The sequence below is a fragment of the Haliaeetus leucocephalus genome, unplaced genomic scaffold (assembly GCF_000737465.1).
Source record: "Haliaeetus leucocephalus isolate CR32 unplaced genomic scaffold, Haliaeetus_leucocephalus-4.0 Scaffold1000, whole genome shotgun sequence".
NCBI classification, from domain to species: Eukaryota; Metazoa; Chordata; class Aves; order Accipitriformes; family Accipitridae; genus Haliaeetus; species Haliaeetus leucocephalus.
This window is the reverse complement of record NW_010973436.1, coordinates 1,647,122-1,669,570: the sequence shown is the minus strand read 5'-3', so window position 1 is coordinate 1,669,570 and position 22,449 is coordinate 1,647,122. Positions and strand designations below refer to the sequence as shown.

The 22,449-nt window shown below is 44.9% G+C and overlaps 1 protein-coding gene across 1 annotated transcript in view; it reads right to left on the bottom strand.

Annotated features, from left to right (window-relative positions):
- Window positions 1-1,881: 1,881 nt before the first annotated feature.
- The window catches only part of GNAI3 (guanine nucleotide binding protein (G protein), alpha inhibiting activity polypeptide 3), a 32,307-nt gene continuing 11,739 nt past the window's right edge, over window positions 1,882-22,449 (bottom strand). Inside the window, exons 2-9 of the mRNA XM_010584581.1 lie at window positions 16,750-16,792; window positions 16,501-16,642; window positions 14,211-14,368; window positions 7,362-7,490; window positions 4,763-4,892; window positions 4,125-4,278; window positions 3,082-3,295; window positions 1,882-2,978 (exon numbers count right to left, since the gene is read on the bottom strand). Of these exons, the coding sequence (XP_010582883.1) occupies window positions 3,105-3,295; window positions 4,125-4,278; window positions 4,763-4,892; window positions 7,362-7,490; window positions 14,211-14,368; window positions 16,501-16,642; window positions 16,750-16,792 (947 nt within the window). The 3' untranslated portion in view covers window positions 1,882-2,978; window positions 3,082-3,104. The remainder of the gene's footprint in view (window positions 2,979-3,081; window positions 3,296-4,124; window positions 4,279-4,762; window positions 4,893-7,361; window positions 7,491-14,210; window positions 14,369-16,500; window positions 16,643-16,749; window positions 16,793-22,449) is intronic.

Sequence of the window (22,449 nt, the reverse complement as noted above, 5' to 3'; positions counted from 1 at the left end):
TGCCCAACCGAGCCACCTACTTTCAAGCCCAAAATAGGAAGGGGCTGAAGCTGAACTTCCTGCTCCCTTTCGTGGCCATTTCCTCTTTTTTTTTTTTTTTTTTAAAGTAAGAAAACCTTGCTCTCTGCCGCACGTGAAAGGCAGCATTTATAAATGAGATCTGGAGTGGTTTGACATCAAAGAGCACATGCTCCCCGGTACGCCAGCCAGAAAAATTAATATTAAGCCATCGTACTTCCACGCTGCTGCAGCCTGGCAGTACAGCGTGCTCAGGGAAAGCCAGCAGCATCACTTCTGCAGGAGGCAGGGACAGGGCACTCCTCCCCTGCCCATCCCTCTGCAGCTGGTTTTCTTCCCTTTTATCAAAGCTGAATTAATCAAACCAGAAGTTTCTGGGGAAGGTGGAGGCTGGGTTACCTATGAGTCACTCCTCAGAACCAACCTCAGTCCTTTGGCAGGAGAAAGCAGGGGATTTTTTTTGTGCCCTAAGACTTGAGTGAATTTCTCTCCAGAGCACTGGTCAGGTTGTAGCTGATGGTGAGCAAGCAAAGGCAGGAGCAGGCAGGAGCACATGCATTAGGGTCTGGGGGAGGCAATCATGCCTACAGCAGAGGATTGGGCAAGATAAAGAGGAAATGGTTACTTGAAAGATTTTCATTCTGCTATTTAGAGCTGTATTTGCTCTTTACTGTTTGTAAATAAATCTATGCTGGTACTGTAGCCAAGTCCTGTATCCTCTCACTGTTTACTGCAGAGATCACATATACAGCTTCATTTAACTGTAGGAAAAACAAAATAAAGAAATACGCATGACATGGATGTCTGTCATTTCTCCCACTTTGATTTCTCTGTGACGACTGTTCCCAAGCCCTGTGCCGGAGCACTTGGATCAATATTTTACATTCTTTGCATTCATTCCACACTCAAGTGCGCACATGGATCCCCTACCAAGACCAACCCATGGCCCATGTGCAGCTGACTGGGGCCACCAGCATCCTCCCAGGCACCTGGTGGGGATGGAGGCAGAGGTGCCAGGTGCCACCAGGCTACCACCAACTGAAAAACCTTCCCAACCAAAGCACCCTCCCCACCTGGGCAAGATAAAGCTCCTGCTTGGAGCCTTGCAGGGCTGAGCCTCTATTGCAGCTCTGGCATCAGTCAGGAAGCACCATGCTGTTGCAATCCAATTACTGGGGAGGTTTACATGAATTTGTTTAAAAAGCGAGTTATCCCATGTGCTAGCATGAAGTCGTAGCAATGCCTCAAGGCTGGCTAGAAGGGAATTGTCAGGCAGTCAGTAGAGTTCAAGGCAGCTCAGGAAAAGTTTCCAAAACAGAAATATACTCTTTGTAGCTGCTGAGCAGTGCTGCATGTCAGACACCCAGCGGACACTGCAGGGTAGCCATTTACAGCACCCACAAGCATCCCTAAAGTTTTTCATTCTGTATTTCTAGACAAGTGTCTTCAAAATGAGTTACATCTACATCATGTAACAACATCCAGAGTAGTCATTTTCCCATCAGGTTCAAAAGAGGCAGTGAGACTTGTGCTATAAATAAGCAGCAAACTAACCATCTGCCAATAATCCTGATGAGCGACTGGATGCCTGCCGTTCTCTATCTGTGCCAGCACAACCCAAGTCTTTGGGAGCAGCAGAACTGGCTGCACAGAGAGCACCGACAGTCATGTACGATAAAGCACGAGGAACTTTCCTGTCCCATTAATTACACCCATTTCCCATCAAAGTGCTTACCTTCCTTCTCCAGCAAAGCACAAAAGAGGCGAACGCTCCTGGAAAAGTTAAGAATAAACTAGAGAAAAGGCTAAACTGTTTACTCACCATTTTAATACTGCCAACAACTATAACAGATTGAAACTGTACACATGACAAATTGGGAAAAAGTCTCAATGCAATGGTTCAGCAAAGGAATGTACTGACTGATTATGAACATTACTACAGTAAAAACAATGGCAAACCGGAATTTGGCACCACATATACAAAGTAAAGGCATGCTTGTCAATACAGCTTAGGAGTCTCTGAACAGAAAAGGCCATGGTAAATGCAGAACAAGGTGCACCCTTTACAAAATTGCCCACCGGTTTAGACCAAAAATGCACAAGAATCTAAGTGGTTGATTTAGTAGCTCTGTAGCAGCACACGTTTCCCGTCCAGTTTGGAGCTCAGAATTTCAGCTCTCCAACCAATGCAGCCCAGGTACACATTCACCGCGAAGCTGGCTTTATGCTTACCACACAGAATGAATCTCGATTTGGCTATCAGCATAAACCAGGTTCACCCCTAACCATAAGCTAAAAAGACTCGCTTATCCTGCTGCAGAAGCTTCTTTCAAAAGCCTTATGGTAGCAGGATGGTAACAAATTACACATCAGAAAAAGCCGAAGCTATCGCCATAAGAGCTCTAAGGATCCTTTAAGTAGTTGCAGAAATATTAAATCCTGACCATACCCAAGTGTTAAAAACAAAGAGTTCCTGCTAAGAGGAATACTTTCTGCATGATCTGGTCACATGTGCATAGTTAAGTGATTTTTTTGTTGTTGTTTTTTTTATTTTTAAAACAAGATTTGTTTGCAAATAAAGAAATAAAATTTAGTAAAGTTATAGTTTTCTTGATGGAAAAAACTTTAAAAACAGACTAGTGGTGGCTTGTTAACCAAAGAAAGAGAGAAAGCTACATATCGAAGGTCTGGAATCCAGCACCTCAACTTCACAACAGCTGTACACATTTGAGATTACGCCATCCAAACGATGCCAGGATGATCTAGTCACACTAACAGTTGTTCCATCTTGACCTAACTTCAACATCCCGTATCAATAAAAAGGTCCCTAATACAGAAGATTGTGCTAAAGAATGCAACGATTCTGCATGCTGTTTTCATTTCCCTGGTCCTGTTCATGCTTGCAGCTGTCCCCATGAGGCAGCAAAGAGTCTGGTTCTCAAAACACCACACCATAAAAACTGAAAAGAAAACAGCAAGCATTAGTGAGGTGCAAGGCAAAGCCAGCCCAAGCTGGTGCGCAACGCTTAAAACACTATGAGTGGCTGAGCAGCTCAGCTTTACCTTTTTCCCACGCCCCTTCCTTCTCAATAGAGTCCACATTCCTTCAGGTTGTTTTTAATGATAACATCCGTAACAGCATCAAACACAAACTGCACATTCTTGGTGTCAGTGGCACAGGTGAAGTGTGTGTAGATCTCCTTGGTGTCTTTTCTCCGGTTCAGATCTTCAAACTGACACTGGATGTACGCAGCTGCTTCCTCGTATGTGTTGGAGCCTGAAAAAGATAAGATCCCTTACTTTGGCCAGCAGTTCACAGCAGAGAGATCTTTTAAGTACATATTAAGCTGCTTGCAACCATCTGTCTTATCCAGCTACAAATCCAAATCCACCATTAACCCCTTCTTGTAAATCTGAAGTCTATTCCCAGCTGCTGGTCAGTGACCTTGGACAAGTCACTCCTGCAACTCACCAAATGCTCCCTGCTCCAGCCTCCCTGCCCAGAGATACCAGAGAGGAACACTGTACAGTGACTACAGTAATACTTCATGCTAGAAACATGTAGTTATAGCAGAAGAGTGACAAATGACAGGAATAAGCAGGTTTGAAGGAAGGACCATTTAAAAAACATCTAAATGCCTGGAGTAGTGACTAGGTAAAGCATCACAAGTGTGCAGGACCATGGTAGGGAAGGGCTGCAAAACAGACTGTTGCTAAAAAACCCACAGACACAGCAGGGTGGACAAGTGCCATACCCAGGACATGGATAAATTTCATAGCCACCAAAAATTGAAGTTAAATGGAAGTATTGTCCTAATAACATGTGGAAAATGCAGAGTGACCTCGATTTGCTGGAGTGCAGTACTTTGCTATCCGTAATCCAGGCCATAAAACACATGGACAAAGGCTGTTCCGAACCACAGATATGTATGACCACATCTTTTCCGAGAAAATGAGCTAACTTGACAGCCCAAATTTGCTGCCCAAGAGACAGAGTTAAGGGAATAGGGAAAAAGATAAGCTTTTAAATTATCTTGGATTGTGTGGGCTTTGACTGACTCATTCCTGGCACCAAAGAAAACACAGCTTCAGGAGCCCAACCTTACCTGTGTACTCTGGATAGCAGATTGTTAGTGGGCTTTTCTTAATCTTTTCCTCAAACAGGTCCTTCTTGTTCAAGAAGAGAATGATCGATGTGTCTGTAAACCATTTGTTGTTACAAATGCTGTCAAACAGTTTCATACTCTCATGCATCCGGTTCTGGAAAAGAAAGTGAGATGGACAATGCATCATTCCAGAGCTATTAGGGGAGGATGGGGTGGGGGGACAGACAGGCTTTACTGCAAAGGCCAGAATAAAGAGTCGAGTGTCACTGACATATCCTCACTGCCACCTCATCAGGAAGAGCATGGGCACAACCCTGAGCAGGGGTCAAGTTACCTCCTCATCCTGTAACTGCCCCAGGACTCCTCCACTGAGGTATTCACACCTGGGGAACAGGCTGCAGGGACAACTCAATGCACCCCCCTGTAACCAGGGTCTGGAGAAAAATTTCATTTATGCATTATGTTTATCAGTTTCTGGGGCAAGATACTGCAGGCTGCTGCAAGGAAGTGCTCATCTTCACAGCCCTTGAACAACTGCAATAAGAGGTGCAAGCCAGAGATATGCCCACACCATGATTCCACCTCCCTTCTCCTACAGCGCCATGCAGCCAGGTGCTGTTAACTCCTTCATAACATACCATTTCTTCATCCTCGGCCAAGACAAGGTCGTAATCACTGAGGGCCACACAGAAGATAATTGCTGTCACGCCTTCAAAGCAGTGGATCCACTTCTTCCGCTCTGACCGTTGGCCACCAACATCAAACATCCTGGGAGAGGCAGAAGAACCATCTCAGAAGCTATGGAGACCTCCCTCCCCAGCCACCACACGGTTCACAGGGATGTAGGAGGCTCTGCTAAGGACTTTCAAACAAGCAGGGTTTACAGGAAAACAAATACACAGCCTTCCATCAGCAAGGCCAACAGCTCTGAATCCTTCCTTTCTCAGGAAGGTGCCCACTGGATTTAAAAATTCTTTTCTTCAGAGCAATTTCAGCAGGAAGAACTAGATGTTACCTACATCGCTATCCAGAAGTCTGCTGATTCATCAGGGCATGCCTATTTTGTTCTCTGTCTCCTATTTCCTTAGCAACAATCCATTTGCTTGACTGGACTCCAAACACCTACTCACACCCAGCTCTTCCAGTTAATTGACTGCATCCGACAAAGGATTATCTGGAACATACTACCTGCATGCTACTACTGGGACCCAGAAAAAAAATTAATGGGGTTAAGAAACAGTTTCATGTATCAAAAAAAATAACCTGTGAGCTCCTGAAGTTTAAAGGCTGCAGAGCTGCTTACAGAATTTCTGTCTATAAAAAACCACAAGTGTCTTGGACAGTTACAACACCCTGCTCACCAAAATATTTTGAGGAGAAGCAGGATTGCCCAGGATGTTCCAATGGAGTGTGACTTAATTAAATCAAGCCAGATACAAATCAATATCCAAGAGCTATGAAAAATCATAAACATTGATTTGTTATCAGAGCAAACAGGCAGACAAGAGAGAAACTGCCCAGGGTGGGCCAAAAGCAATGCAATTTAACGATGCCAAACAAGGCAGCCAGAAGTGCCGTTCAGCTAACTCCAATCTTCTGTTTAACGTAAACCGTCCCTGCGGACCACAGGAGGAAAGATGAAAATCTCTGTGAGGATACAGGCTATTTACTTAGCTTGTATCATTTGCCATTACTCTCTGCTGTTAGCGCAGAGACATCTGGAAAGGAATAGCATCCTTGACAACTCAGCTTCGGCAAGCTAATCCAAATTCGAGTCACAGTTATACTAAAGCTACCTCAGCCCGTTATTAATGTCTGAGATTTAACATCAAGGCTTCCATCGCGGGAAAGATGGCAGCTTCAGGGTTTAAGATGTATTAATGCTTTCCTTTGTGGAGCAAATCCCTCTGAGACAAGACACCTTGTGTCTCAGGCTCTGCACATGATCAATGACTCCAGGCAGGCTTGGGAAAGAGCAATTCCCCTCTTTGCATCAGGAAGGCAAGCCTCTGAGTGCTCAGCCATTTCACTTTAAAAGAAGGGTTATAATGATTAAACAGAATATGCCTGCTACCTCCAGCTCATTCTTCTGTTAGTCAGACATGATGATTTTTAAAAGAGCACCACACACTGCAGCTGGAAATGCTAATCCTAGTACATCACGACAGAAGACAAGTTTTTCCCTGGACGAACCAGAAGCTGTGTAAATAGCTCGGTGATGCAAAGTGTTTAGGCATTTTTGTTAAAATGGTTCGTAAGTTAAGACAGTTCAGAAGACAGAATGCTACTGTTCTCCCAAAAAAGCGTGCAAACAAATCAGATTTTATAAGCAACACTTGGATTTTTGCTATAGTTCTTTCAAACTGTTTTCAAACACAAGCTAAAAATCAGCAAACAGATGCTTAAAGGCTCTGAGCAACGAAGACTTGAAAACATTGCCATAGACGAAGAGAACTTGCCCAAGATACAGGCGCTGCGTTTTCCTACATCCACATTACAGGACACGAATGCCCACTCCGTGGGGCTCCAGGCTGTTTGTCAGGAGTGCGCTTGGGATCCAAAGCGAGGATTTTCTAATGAGCAGATCAAGAGCGGGGAGGAGAGGTAAACTGCAGGCTAGCAGCCGCTACAGAGGTTAGAGGGAGCTCAATTAGCGATACGTAAAGGGACACTGCCAAGACCAGGCTCGATACCCGAGCCCTGCAGAGACTGAATTTAGAAGGCAGAGAGGACAGGCAAGTCCCATCCTCTGCACTGTCACGCAAAGGCAGCAAGTCCCCAACACACTTTCTGCATGCCCCATTCCTGCTCCACAGCAAGTGTCAGTCAGCACAGTCATCTACAGCTTCGTGGAGAACACCATGCAGCCCAGAGCCAAGACTGTGACTGCAGGGAGAGCTCTTATCTCCCACTTCAAAGGAAGGGGTTAAATTCAAACTCAAAACCCAGGAGTCAGTGTCCTTTTAGTATATTTTTTTTTTCTCATCCTGTAAACAAGCAGTCAGTACCTGTGTCTGCGATTCCAACATAAAAGCAGCTGAAAAGAACAGAAGAAGGCAAATAAAAGTCAAACCGGTATCTCCAGTGAGCAATGCCAGTAGAGAGGGAGTGTAACGGAGGCAAGGAGAACAGTTAAAACAGGGCAAGATGTTTTGCAGCGCAGGTGTGGGACCTACCACCACCACGCACTGAAGAAGTCACCACATTCCACAGGGACAAGTGCTGCCCTTCACTTACTTGAAGTACAGGTCCTTGAAGGTGAAGTGAGTTTCCACAATGCCTGTAGTTTTAACTCTGGTCCGCAGAACATCCTGCTGAGTCGGAATATAGGTCGGCTGGGATATTCTATCCAAGTCATTTAGGTAACTAAACCAGAAGAGACAACACAAGATGCGCTTTTTTTAGTCTGCTTGCTTGCCATGAATCTTTTATAAACTGCAGAAGAAAGTCATCACGGAATTTATTCATCATCTTCACACAGTACAGACCTCAAACATGCAGCAAAAAAAACCCCTCGGGTCTACCCCAGGGTTGATTTTATGTTGGTTTTTTTTTAACCCCTCCCCATATGACCTTGCAGCATGTGCTGGATAGAGTTCAGCTAGCTGGGGAATGAAGCCTGATAAGAAGCTAGCACGAGAAGTACTGCTGATGCAGAAGCCATGCCAAGACTGGTATCTCATGGGGCAATTCAAAGTAGTCAAGGTCTTTCACATCAAAACACAAGACAATAAATGCAGTGGCTCACTTTTAAAGGGTAAGGATACATCAAATGAACCAGGAGGAAAGAATTAAGCATCAAGAACTACCCCAAAACAGGCAGATTCATTCACCTCCTTTAGCAACAGCAAACTAACACAATGCTTGCCAGCTCCCCGACAGCACAGCTGCTGGAGGAAGCCATTTCTCTGCAGCATCAGGGCAATGCACCCATTGAGACCCCAACTAATTCCAGCTCCAGCAGATTCCCTTTGAAGTTTGGCTCTCAGGCACATAAGTAAGAGGTATACATCATTTCCAGCAGTGACAGAAATCCTGCTCCAGCCAGCAACACCTCTGAGCTCATTTTTCCTGTTAAGGGGAAGGCAACGGCCTCCTGCTTCTGCAAATGAAATGGGGATCGCTCCAGCTCCATTGGGAAGGGACTGGCCACATCTTTATGAGGAGTGGTTTTTAATCTATACAGTACTGCATAACTGTGAGATTTTAGTGGCACAATGACTCTACACTGGTGTAATAAACCCTGCCCTCCCAGCCAAACCTTATTATCACAGATCTGTTGTCAGCCAGGGATCACTCCTTCCCATGTGCCTGAACGCTGCACCAGGAACCCCAAACTTCCACTCGCCTTCGTCACCGAGCAGGCAATGTACTGAGTGACATCTCCCTCCTCCATCAGCTTCAGCATCTCCTCTGGCTGGGACTGCCAGCATATTTGCAGAGCACTGACCTATTTTCCAAACCCCAGAAGAATCCAGCTTACCTGCCAGCCTCCTGCCCATGCTCGCCCAGTACCGCAGGGCTTTTCTCAAAGGGCTGGTATCTGCAAGTGGTTTTAGCCCAGGAAGGGCCAACTCCTCTCATTCCTCTCTCATGTTCAGTGGGATGACAGGTTTGTGAACTGCTCTTTGACCAGAAACGCAGCACCCAAAACTTACACTGGGGACTGGCTTTAGTTTCAGCTTAGTAAAACAGAATTTGGAAGGTACTTACCTTCATTAGGCTTCTGTTAACATGCCCAGATTTCCCCCTCCCGCCTCTTTCCTAACAGTAGGAGTTTAGCTGGGATATGGTGGTTCAAAAGCTGATGGGAGTGCTACCTAAGAACTGACCCAGCAACTTCTAACAGCTTGACTTTGCTACAGGTCACACAGCTGCCCTGCATCACTGAAGTGATAAATGTGCAAGCTGAGGCTGTAAAGCATCTGCTCCTAATTGCCAGCTTTCAGCATCAGAAGTTTGGGCAGTGAAAGTGGTATAATTCCTACTTAAGGCTTTTTAGGCAGCCAGTGAGGAGTGGATGGAGTCAGGCAACTCCCACCAAATGAATTGCAAAGTGCCACAGAAACACTTGAAAGCCAGTCAGGGGAACAAGGTATATCAGATTAAGCAGTGCTCTATCTGCAAGCTCCTTTAAAAAAAATAAGCCTTGCCAGACTAATTCCAGGGAGACTCAAAGAGCAAATCCCATGGAAATGCCTAAGCAGTTGGAAGATCCAGCACAGGGGATTTCGCTGTAGCAGAAGAGCCGCCCAAGTGTACGTGCACACAGCCTCCTCCAGCCATCCTCGCCTTGCCAGAGGCAGTTACTTTGCGGGCAGAGGAGGCAGCCATGCCCACCCAACAAAACCAGGCTGCAGAGCCCAACCTGTGCAGACTGCCACTTGTTTCCCTCTACCATGTACAGATTTAGTGGAACTTGAAAAAAAACCCACAAAAAACCAAAAACCAAAACAACCCCAAAAAAACAAACTGGAAAAGCAAGGTCTGAGACTCATAGTTTCGAGCAACTCATAACCCACAGCTTGCCACAGTCTGTCTGAAAGTTTAAAGATGTTCCTCACAAATATTGTTTTGGGAACTGAAAACATATACCTTACTGAATCTTTCTACATCCCACGCAGTTTGAATCCCTTTTCACAATCTCCTTCGCCACCAGGCTTCCTTCATACGCTGAGGTTGCAACACTTGTTCCCCACCTTGGATCCTTGTGTTTACAGAGCCAGCTATTTCTCACGCTTCAACATCACCTTGCAAACACAAGCTTGCAAAAAGACAGTTTTGTTTTGTTTCCCTTTTTTCCACTCTTAAAATGAGGGTTCAAGTACAAAAAAAGCTGACCAAAAGCCTACAGCATAACTCATGTTTGTCTTAGTGACCATCCAAGGCTTCCCAGGACATCCTGTGCCAGGCTGGCACTGGTTCAATACCTGCGTGTGCAAGGATCTGTAGTTCCAGTCCGATCAGAAAATGTGCTGGCTTCTGTGTCATCCCATCTCACAGTCAGACTGCTCTATGAAATGCTGACTGCAGGAGAGGGATGTTCTGAAGTGGACAGCTTTCAGTTGGTGAAGATAATAGAGTTCCCCTCCTCCCCATGCTCACATGAACTGTGGAATGGTATTTTCCTAAGAATTCGGTCATGTTTCCTTTTAGCACTGGAAAGAATGCTTTCAAGGCCAAAAAAGGCTCTGAAAGCTCTGAAAGATTCATGCAAAGCATTTATTATGAACGGCTATCTGCAGCCCGAGCTAGAGGAAGGAGGGGCTGTCACCATCACGCCCAAAGGCAGAGCAGCAAACAAAAGCCAGCCTTTGCCAGGGAGAGGAGACAAGAGGGTAGAAAGATGGAGGTTTGGTACCCAGGTGGGTCAATATTTGCAGCCACCAAACACCAAGCCTTCAAGAAACATTATCACAAGCACCTGTGCCAGTCTGAAAACACAAACAGTATTCTTCCTACATAGGTTGACAGCTCACACAGAATTAATCATCTCTAGCCAAGTCTTCCTGCAGCAAGAAGAAAACAGGTGAAGACCTGGTGAAATCTATATTTGAGAAATGCATTTCTTCTGCAGAAGTCTGCCTCCTCTCTTCCCTCATCTTTAGATGGATTTTGGCAGATAAAGCAAAGCAGAAAACAAGGTAACAGAGCACGATCTCCAGGAAAAGGGAATGTTGCTTATTACCTTTACCAATTTGAATGCTTATTTGGGCCAGCTAAGACAGACCCACAGGCTGCAGCACAGACCTACAGATGAAAAAGCTCACTTCAAAAACCTGAGCTGTGATCCCAAGGTGGTGCTAGTCAAGGGGAATCACAGGAAAGCATCAGGAGGACAATGCCCTACAAGCTAGTACTTGAAAGCAAAGAGGAGGAAAAAAACCCACATAGAAATAATCTAGGTTTTATCCAGCATCATGTCAGTGAATTCAGGCCAAAACTGCCACTTGGGAACAAGACAAGATATGCCAGAATATAGAATGGTTGGATCAGAAACTATGCTAATTGCCTGTGAGACAGCAGATAATTACCTACAGTATCAGCAGACCGGTGTCTGCATGAACTTCAGAAAAAGTAGTGAAATCAGCAACTAAAATATTTTAAAGCATTATCTGCTTGCTGACATTTCCAAGTATCAGACAGAGGTAATTGAAGAGATGCACAAGACAGCAACATGCCTTAGCATCCACACTGCTGCACCATCGAACAGGTTCTTGTTCTTTATAGCTATTATACCAAGCACTGTGCACAAAGGTCTGAAACACGTCTCCACGGCATCGACTTGAGATGGGAACAGCGAGCTACAGAGCATTTGCTCACGTCATAGGTAAAGAAAAAGGGGAAGTTGCAATAAGGCAAGCAAAGATAGCAATGTTTGAAATATCCCACCAAAAGAGTAGGGTGGTTGCTAGAGGGCCATTATCATATGGTGCCTGGAGAAGACACTGAGTGTTTACACTAGTGCTTTAACATCCACAGTTTAGACCAAGTTACTCAACTGTTCTTAAAAAAAAAACAAAACAAAACAAACCCAAGAAGAAAACATGCAAAACACTATGATTCCAGGACAGATCATTTGGATTAGTGTCACAAGTGGTTATCTTTAGGAGCTTACTCCCCCCCCGTTGTGTACGGATTACAACACACCGTTATTATGGTTGTCTCCTCTCCTCCCACACGGCCTCCTGCCTGCCAGGGCAGCTCTCTGACAGGCAGGATCCCTGCCTGCACAAGGGGAAGTGCTCAGCGAGGCAGGAAACAGCAGGAAGAAAAGTTTTCAGAACAATTCAATGCTGTCCTGCAAACCTTGGCTCTCTGCCACAGCACTCTTGATCTTGATGCCACCTAATTTTCACAAGCAATGGTTCATAAGTTCCTCTTTTCCCCCACCATTCTGGGTGTCTCAGCAGAGGCCCTGAGGTCTGATGTGAAGCAAGGAACAAGCTAGAACAGGGCTTGAAACACAGCACAATACTGAATTTCAGCTGGAAAACCAGTCATCTCAAATGGGGCACACATTTAAAGGCTGCTAACCCTGAAGTTTCAGTCCCATTTGTAGGAGATATTGAAAGGAGCAGGGAAGTGAAATTCCCCCAGGACAATTGCACACAAAAGCTAGTACCTACGTGACCACCACCGCAAAAAGCGATTGCAAGACGTCTGTTCTTTAAGCACGGACAAGGGAAATAACAGGGTAACACCAGAAAATAAGGCAGGTCAGGAGCCATGTATTGAGCAGAGAGGAAAAAATACTGACTGAATGCTCATCTGGCAGCTCATTTTGTATGCTGGCGAGGCAGGGGTCCTGCAGGACAAAACAGGTTTGTAACTGCGTGATCGTGCTCTGCGCCACAGGAACCCCACTCACAATGTTTCTTAACTGCCGAGTTGCTGGGCTACTGATTCAAAATAATACTGCTTTAGTGTAATTTCCTGTGGTCTTAGGACAGGAAGCAAAATTTTCTGATGCACTTATCACAAAAATGCCACGTGGGTCATCATCAGGCTGAAATCTCTCTGCCACGCAGATCTGACACCAGCCCATGACAGTAATTCATCACAGTAGCTGTGCCAACTCATACCAGTACCAGAAACTGGACATGAGTGGGTTGCAGGTATTCACGAACAGGAGTAACCCTTGGAATCCAGTCTCTGGAAGGTAGTCAGGTCAAGTGGGCACCTACTAAAGCAGGCTAACACCCTCTCTCCCCAATCTGCTCTGCTTCTGTCCCCTTTCTACCCTGTTTTCTCCTCTTTCAAAGCTCACCATCAAGACCACAAAGCCAAGGTTCCCCATCTTTAGCTTTCTCCTTAAGCTTCACTCAACCACTTATGCTTTCTGCCCTAGATCCTCTGCTCAAGAAGTCTGTAAGCTTTCCTTCTCTTCTCCACATCTTTTCATTAAATTATCCCCTCATTCCCCTCCCTCCTCATCTATCCTTTTTTCTCCCTTTGAATCTGAAGTTTCCTCCTTGCATGCTGTAAAGGCACACACAAATCTGAGAAAGCCTCCTCTTGTCAACTCACTTACCTTGATCTAAACCCATGATAGCCTGCCAAGGTGTTACCAATTTAGAAGAATTTGTCCTTATTTTCAAGCTAAAATATGCTCTGCAGAGAAAGAGCCTGCAGGCAACTGAGCTGTGACATCTAGAGCTTCTTTATAAAGCACTTCCAAACTAATTTTTCAAAGGCTTAAAACTTAGCTAAAGTGAGACAAGTTTTCAGCTGGACATCAGGAGGCACACTTAACCCCAAAATCATCCTTTCAGAGTTTCAAATATTTGTTCTAGAGAAACCAAGCACATGACTTAAAAAAAAAAAAAGAGAAAAAGAAAAAAGCATCAACTGTTTTGCTCATTAGAAGAAATGGTTTCCCCTCCCTGCACTAACCTGCCTCTTGGAAATAGATGAGGCATTTAGTCAAAATTCTCATTAACCAGCCAGCAGCAGCCTATTCATCTAGTCATAACTTTCCAATTGTTAAGCAATTGTGTGCATTTTAGAAACAGAACAATAATAAGGTTTATAGCCAGCCTGCAGCATCTGCCTGTGTGGTGTCAGGCACAGAAACAGAAGCTTAGTGAGAGCTGTTAAGGAGAACAACCATGTGAATATTGATCTGCCAGTATCAGGAGATCCTACTATTGGAAATTGCTGCTCATTACAAATTTGGTAGTTTAATCAGGAGCTCGGTTTCAGGAGGTGTTACTCCTTTCTGCAGGGATAATCAAGGGGACATAGCTGATCAGCTGCCATAACAATCCATCTTAATGCAAGCTGCTAAGTTATTCCTCCACTAAAAACAGATTAGCAAATTCACTTAGGCACAAACCAAGGAATGTCATTTTTTCCTAATACTACATACAGGGAAGACAAACAGTAAAACTGACTTTGATGAGCTAAAGCACCAAGTCACCTTGTGAGCCCAGTCCCATGTAAACCAGTTAGACTAGGGTTTCTGTCCACTCCCTCAGAATGGGACCCTCACGACCCAAGTACCACCCTTTCAGTGATACCAGCCCGTTTTGAACACTATTTGGTTAGCTGGGAGGAACCCAGAAGCTGGTAACAGTTTCTTACTATGATGCAGAGTCATTAAGCTGATATTCTCTCGATCTGCTGAAGCAGGCCTGAACTCCAGCATCTCTCCATAACCGCTTAATCACGCCAGCTAGCTCAGCGGTCATCACGCCTTCCTCTGCGCTTCCAGCTAATACAAACAACTGACGGGCATCATCCTGCAGGAAGAGGGGAAATCAAAACAAGTTAGGATGTACACCTGTTTATACCTTTACAAATGACAGCGAGGTTTAACATCAGTAACGATCCCAGGGGCTGTGGCAATGGCTCTAAGGAATCATGGTCCGCTCTCTCAGGCTGTCTGTCCAGTCTACCCCCCAAATCATCAAGTTATTTTTCTCCTGCAGTCAGAAAGGCAAATGATGCACTGATCACAGGTGGCACACAATGCTTCTGTCGTGCCATCGCTGCAGAGATCACTGCTCCAAAGTAACAGGCAGCATTCACATCAAACAGGAAATTTCAGTAACCTGGTGTAACATTTCAGAGAAAAGGTAGCAATGCCAATGTGCTACCATAGACTAATAAACTAAACAGTAATTTTTAAACTGGAAAACCTCTATAATAGTGTTGTACAGTATGGTGACAAGGAAAAATTCAGTATCAAAAGCAAGCTTTGGATGATTATAGGTTTAAGGCTTTGAGGACTTGTCATTTGCTGCAATAGCTGTCAGAAGTAAGGGAGACCAATTTCTTAATAAAGCATTTCATCAGGAGATGGGATGGACTGATCAGGATTTGAGTGTCTGCCCTAGAGCATGAAAAAGTCTTCTTATAAGTCTTAGAGCAGGACCTCACTCTTCTACAAGTTAACAAGCAGATTTTGAGAGTGAAAAACAGGCTGACCTACATCCCACACTGATGTTTATTTCTACAGTGATCAGACCTGCCAGCATCCTTTTGGGAGATGTAAGAGACCTTTCACTATCCCAGCAAGTTCTCAACTTCAGACTGTTTCCTCCTAACATCAGCTCCTCTCACTTGAGCCCTAAACCATACTGCCCAGGACGTACCTAAGCTCCAGCAAGAGTCAAGTCGGCATGCTACTCCAAAGGGTACCTCCCTAGCACAAGCAACGGGCACCAAAATTAACTTAATCAAGGTCTGAACTGCCACAACACAGAGGTGGACCTCAGTTATGAATCTTTGCAGGTACAGCACTTATGGGCATGGCACTATGCTGACATGTCACCGCTGTGGTTTGCTGCGAGACAATAGATTTGGTTACCCTTGGTCTTTTCCTAGGAAACTGTGGCAAGTTTTTTGCCCTACAGGGTGGATTGGGACATAAGAAAATTCTTGGCACGCAGCTTTTGTTCTGCTTTTGCAAAGCCAGCTAAGCCTGGGCAGGTCAACTGAGAAAGGAACTTGGATTTTAACATCTTCCTCCTTCCAGCTACATTAGCTAGGCTGAGATCACCACTCGGCTTCAACAAGCACAGAGGAAAGGTGAATGCCAGGGAGGATTTGGAGCAGCAGCCGAACAACAGCCTAGGTTAACGTGCAAGTGAAGATATGCCCTTCAGTCAGGATGTTTATATCGTCAGTTCAAAATATCTGTGGTTGCATCACAAAGAAACGGTAGGTTACTTCACTTACCGTATATTAACTGTAAGCATGAGGAATTAGTGCCAGATAGCAAGACCCACAGGCTGTGCAGCCACTGCCCTATGCTGATATACACAATTCCTTTCTTTCTCCTACACGTTTTCAGGAGTCCCTGACTTCCCATTCTGTCTGTGCTTTCCCCACCACTATAGGAGTCAAGACTTCCTCACTTCAGTTTCTACCATCTTGAAGTGTTGGAGGTGAATGCTAGTAACAACTCAAGGAACCCGCAGAACTGGACGGGTGGGGAAAAGCAGGGCCTCAACCCCCCAAAAAACTAAGAGGACAAGTACAAGTAGTGTAAGTGATTAAAATTTATTTGGCTCAGCTTACAGATTAACTGGCACAATGCTGTGAAACACTACTGAAGATTGATGTCAAGCAATTTAAATCAAAGCTGAGAATTTTGTTAAACAAACAAACAAAAATCAAATAGTTTAGACAAAGGTTTGGGGATTTTTTTTTTTTTTTTGAGCATTCAGACTACTAAAGGTTCTTACCCGTAACCTCAGTAAAATACTTGATGCTTTGTACTGGCAATACATTACAGATTATGAAAGGTCTTTTGCTATTGTGTCTTCTAACAAACATATTTCCACTGCGAGTGTCACGGACCGAATTTCCAGGATTAACACAATTCACAGTACAAACTCAGACTAAGGGAAATAAGTGAAATACTTACTGCTCTGGCAACTTCCCCAAAATCTATCTTTAGCCTTCCCATGGCTCTTATGATTGCAATGATGGACTGGATAGTATTGCTGTAGACAACCACTTTATATTGTTTGCATTCTTCCTCCGAGTAGCCATCCTCATGAATAATCCTGGAAGAAAACCAAGCCATCATTCCCAAGCCAAACCAGAAGGGCACCACAGATTTCTTATTTCATCTCGTACAAAATGCAGTTTACATGCCTGCACTCTCACTTACTTCATCTGCTTCACAATGGTGCTTTTCCCAGACTCTCCAGCACCTGAAAAGCACAAAAAAATTCCAATTAGCAACCACATGAAATTAAAAGGAAAAGCGGAATGTACTCCTCCCAGTTCCCACACAGAAGTTGATGGGGTCTGGCGTAAGATGCTTCTTGTGCATTGCTGCTGGTAACAGAGCTCCACAGCAGCCATCCCAGTCCTTTGGGAGGGATCACTGATGAGCACATCCACAGGTACGTCCTTCCTGGGTTTTATTTACAGATGCTGACAGCCATTATGCATTTGTCTGCTCAGAAAAACCCCAAACAAACAAACCAAAAAAGAACCAAAAAGCCCCCCCCCCCCCGCAAACCAAACAACCACCAAAACCTAGAATTTCTGAGTTTCCGGAGTACACTTCTTAATCACTGAGGCTAGGTCTGAAAAACTGGGACAAGGATTTCTTTCTACCATCTCTCTGTTTCACAGCTCAGTAACTACAGTCCAAGGTAGCCCTACAGTTAAGTGCATCAACGTCATCAGCTACTACCCACCATTACTGAGCTGTGCAAGATAAAAGCATTAGCCTTAAATAACCAGGTGGATGCAATCACAGATCCCAGAGCATTTTTACAAGGAACATCTAATTCAGAAGCACTTGTGTGTGATACACAGTGCAAGGGAAGCAGAGCCAGAATAGAGCTCAAAAGCATGCACAAATTGCTCTTGCAGATCCAGGTGAAGCAGCTTAAGACATTAAAGCCCAGAAATGTGTTACTATGTCAGAGCAGGAACACCAAAACGGATCTCGCAGGTTCCCTTGTCCACTTAGCACAAAGTCAGCCAAATGTTGCTCATCATCATTCAAACTAATGCATTTTATCCACAGTGGAAAGACTAGGTGCACTCCCACGATCCATTATTACTGCGTAGTGGTAAACACACCGATACCACTCCTGAGCTAGATATGTCTTAAAACAGCTATGGCAAAATTCAGAGAAGATACCTGTCTAGACTTGAAGTGGCAACTAAGATGTCTGTGAATCACCAGCAGGAAGATCAGGGACTGGGTTCCTGCTCTTACCCTCCAGCTGCCAACACTGGTTCCCACAGCCACTAGACAACTCGGTGATCTTCACTGTGGCACACCCATATGCATCCACCCACAGAACACGCAAGGCAAATTGTAATTGATTAACAAGCTCTATTCTCTATCATTTCCCACAATACAAGGATTATTATTCTGGGAAACTGAGGATAAAGAGACCCACGGGTTTAGCTCGGAAATGAGCCTTTGCCACAGGATGATTTCCAGTTGAAATATCAGACCTGCAGGCTGTGGCACTTGGACATGCCTGCACTGCAAACAGCCTTCCTTCAAAGAAAGGCAGAGAAACCTGGCTTGCCAAACCTCTGCAGACCTCAGGGCTCTGAGTTATCCCTGTCTGTCTGCAAAATAACAGCTAGTTAATCTGTTTTTCACAGCTTTTTCTCTTGAACCACAGAGCACTCGCAAACCATGTCCCCCTCCCACAGGCACAAGGCAGAAACTACCTTTGCACACCCGTGCAGCTGCTGACACGTTTGCACAGCTCCGTGCAGCGGACACGTACTCCGAGATTCAAAACCATCACATTATCACAGTTTACTGAGCTCTGCAGTCAGCAGCAGTGGAGCTGCACTGCCTGCATGCATGCCTGTCCCAGCCATGAAGCATGTGAAAGGCACGCACGGCATTACTGCATGTCAGCAGAAGCAAAAGTCCTGAATTACCTCGTGTGACCGCAACAGCAGGAGTTCACTGCAAACGAGCCAGACCAGCCACTGGCTTCCGGGCTCCTCAGCCTGAAAGGCTCAATCTGAGCTGCAGAACTGGGTTTGCTGAAGGCAAAGGAATGAAGTTGAGCCTGCCTGGATTTGGATATATGACTCAAGAGATCCTGAATGGACTAAAAGACCCAAACTCTCATTCCCTTCTAGCATCAAGGCACCAGATGTCTCAGCCTGCAGAGTCTACGCAACGCAGCAGTGTGCTAACCCAGAATGGCACTGCTAAAGCAAGGTGAGCTTTGTTGGAAGAGAAAAATCATGTTTAGATTATCAGACCAACAGGAAAAAAAAAAAAAAAAGAGACCAGCTTTCAGGAATGCCAGGCTGTGAAAACTGGGCTGTGGCATATTTCTCCAGAAGAAAAGCAGAAAAGCTTTCTGGTGATACCTTTGGGAAGCACGGCTTCCAGGAAAGAGCTTCCCAAGCCTCTCGCAACACCCAGAGAACAACACTGCATTCCAGTGTCACTCTCACATCCTACAAGCCTCAGGAAGGCCAGCTCCTAGGAACAGCACCATGAGCAGGCTGTGAAAGCAGCAGCACTTTTTAAAAAAGCAGAATTCACTTCTCAGTCTCACGACTTCGTGTCATATCGGCAGAGGAACCAAGAAATCAAACCCCTGAAGATAAGAGGTTTGCTTTGTAGGGTTTATGTTTGTGATAGGTAGAAATTATTCCCTTGCTTGGAATTTTGTACACCTTTTAGCCTGCTTATTTCACATTCCTTCAGGTTTTTTTTCCCCAATATCACTAGCAAAACCCTTTTGGCTGATAAGGGAAGTAAAAGCACTGGCAGGACCGTTAAGGTGCAGGTGACAGCGGTGGCTGGGAAGGAGCAAACACAACTGCTGCTTTCTGATCAGTTACACAACAGCAGATACAAGCAGCTCATTCACCAGTGGTGAACAAGTCGTGCCAACCTGAGCCCAAGACCTGTCATTGGCAATCGGGACTGAATGAGGACAACGCAGCCTTTACAGCCGTGCACTTGTATTTCCACTCCCAAGTTCATCCCACTCAGTTCCCAGATGCTGGCGAAGATTCCTGAGGATCCATTGCTGTAATAAATTACAACAGAAAGTTTCCCCAACATGAGACAAGGTCATTTTCAAGCTGAAGGTGCATTTCCTATTTGCACTTAGACAGCTTCAAACCAAACAAGCAGCCAAATATTTTTACAGCTCTTGGTGGCTAAACAGAGCAGATGCAAATCAGCCTCTTCACACAGTAAGAGCTTTCACAGTAGGACAAGCATTTTCATGGCAGGTTCTCAGGCTGCCAAATAGGAGGAAATTCAAGTCAAATGGTGCCTTGACTCATTATATCCATTTGCAGGTGTCACTGGGTTGTACCTCCATCGTGGGGTGGCTGGACAAGGATTTCTATTTCTTTGGATCCATTTTGCACAAGAGAATAGAGAGGCAACAAGAGAAACACATTGGTGTTCAACGAACAAGTACCCAGCGCACAGCTCCTGGAGGTGCCATGGCGAGGATATACACCTAAGAGCACTGACACCTTTAAATGCCAATTGCTCAGATACCGCCTTGAGTTTATCTGTCTCGACATCTCCCTCAAAGGACCGTAACACTAACAGCTGCACCACACAGTAAGAAAACTGTTTCCAAGGTAGGGCACGTAGTACAATTTAAACCAATTAGCCTTTAGTTTAGGTTGAAGGGTTACCAGATTAGAGCCTCTCATGACCAAATACTTCCGGACTGCCAAGTTAAATGTCTGCAAACCAAAGAATTTCAACTTTTAAATTATTCCTAGGCATAAGGCAATTGAGTATTTTGTTTTTCTTCCCTCAAGCCTTAAAGAAAAGCTATTGCCAGTTCAGCCTCAAGTAGAGCGGGCAATATAAACTAGATTCCACCTTCAAAGCCATTCAAGAAGCATTAACAGGGATGAAAAATTAAGCATGTTTTAAGCAGAATGCCCTAAAATCTGCTCAGATGTTGGAGTTAACACCTTCCACCCAAGCAAATCCTGGGGCCTGAAGCACACCATGCCAGCACGGCTCCCCACTGCAGCACGCAGCCAGCTATGGCAAGACTCTGTCTGAAACCAGCAGCTTGCAGGAAACATCCTTTCCTTTAGCAGGCAGTTTTTCTTTTATTATCGCCTCCTCTCCCAGCTGCCAAGATGTCTGCGCCTCTCCTCCGGCTGGCACAGATTTTAACAGAGACGGCATCGAGAAGGGCTTGGGAATATCTGTGTGCTCCTGCTACAGCTCCTCCAGCACTCAGCACAGCAGCATTTGTGGTCAGATGTGAAAGTGTTAACGCTCTATAGACTCAGCACTTCCACCCTGGGAGGAACACAAAACCTCATTTTTATTTTCCACAGCCATCCTCCACATTCCCCATATCAAGATGCTGCGATTTGTAAGCTTCAGTGTCCCAAAACAGTGGTGTACAGCCCAGAGTCCCAACAGCAGGAACTTAGAAGAGACTTTTTGAACATAGCCTCTCTGGCTTTTATTTCTCGTCATCATATTTGCTGTCATTTCCTCCTTAGATTATCTTAAAATAATCTGCTGCTGCAGCAGGCAATGCTGAACTTGTACTACCTGTCATTTGACTGACAAAACAATATCAGATACAATTATGCCATGACAACATAGCCAAGTTGGTTATACAACACTAATTCAAACCATATTCGTTTAACTCCTTCCCTTCTCATTTCCAACCCCCACACACTTCAGTGGAGTTTAAAAGAGCAGCAATCCACACCCTCAGTGGAAAGGATGCTGGTTACTTAGCAGAGGTAGGAAATAGTGACCCACATCCTCTAAACCTCTCTCCTTACCAACATACAACCCAGAACTGGCTCCTACAGCACACACGAATGGTGGTCACAGCTACAAGGGCATGGCCAAGCATAAGTCACCTCCTCCGGGACGTTATTCCTAAAGGAGTTTTTCTTGATGTTCCAGGTCCTCTCACAGACTCACTCTCTACAAGAGCCATCCAGACAAGGTACCTCATTAAACAGTTATTTAAAAACGTCTGCCCTCCAGCTCCATAATCATTTGCTGGGAGCTCCTGCTGGGGTGGCAGCTGTTTGCCGATGAGATGGCCAACGTCAGGCACGGTCTCATCTCAATTGCTCAGAAAAAAAAGCATTAATACTGCCCTGGTCTATTCCGAGATATCTGTACTACATCCTCCCACACAGAATAAAGCTTTTTCAGGGGCCCCTCTCACTTTATGCCTATGCTTTTACTCTTATCTTACCTCCCACCACAGACAAGGTCCACAATCATTTGCATTTTACTCTTACTTTCCAGCCCTAGCTTCAACATCTCCAGGTCTCACTCTGTTCTTTGAGGCTTGAAACTTCTCTAAAATATTTGCAGATGTACACACCGCACAAGCTGCTATTCTCCTTTTTCTACCTCACTGGAGTGGCTCTAAAGGGTTTGCATAAAGAGATCCATATTGGACCTACTTGGTAAACAGCTTTTAATCTGCACCCTTTGTTCCCTGCTATCATGCAGCTTCATTTACCCTGATGCATGGTGTTTACGCTTACAGTGTGGCTTAAGCCTTCAGTCACGTACCTTTAGTAGGGTAAAAAAAGAGAGGAGGAATTTAAATGCTACTGAAACACTCCTCCAACCTACAGAAAACTGATGCCTCGCATTAGAAATTAAGATGACGAGTACAAGTATAGAGTTACACTGAAATTCTTACGGACTTTACAGGCAAAGCACCCAGCCTCTGGGATCACAAGCAGGGACCAGATGGGGAGCTAGAAAGAGTTCAAAAATCATGAAATATGACACCATACCTTACTGGGTTCAAAAAATATGAAAGTCAGAGCATTACTCGGACATTTCTCACTGTAAAAGGAAAAGCAACCTTTCCTTTTTGCTCCG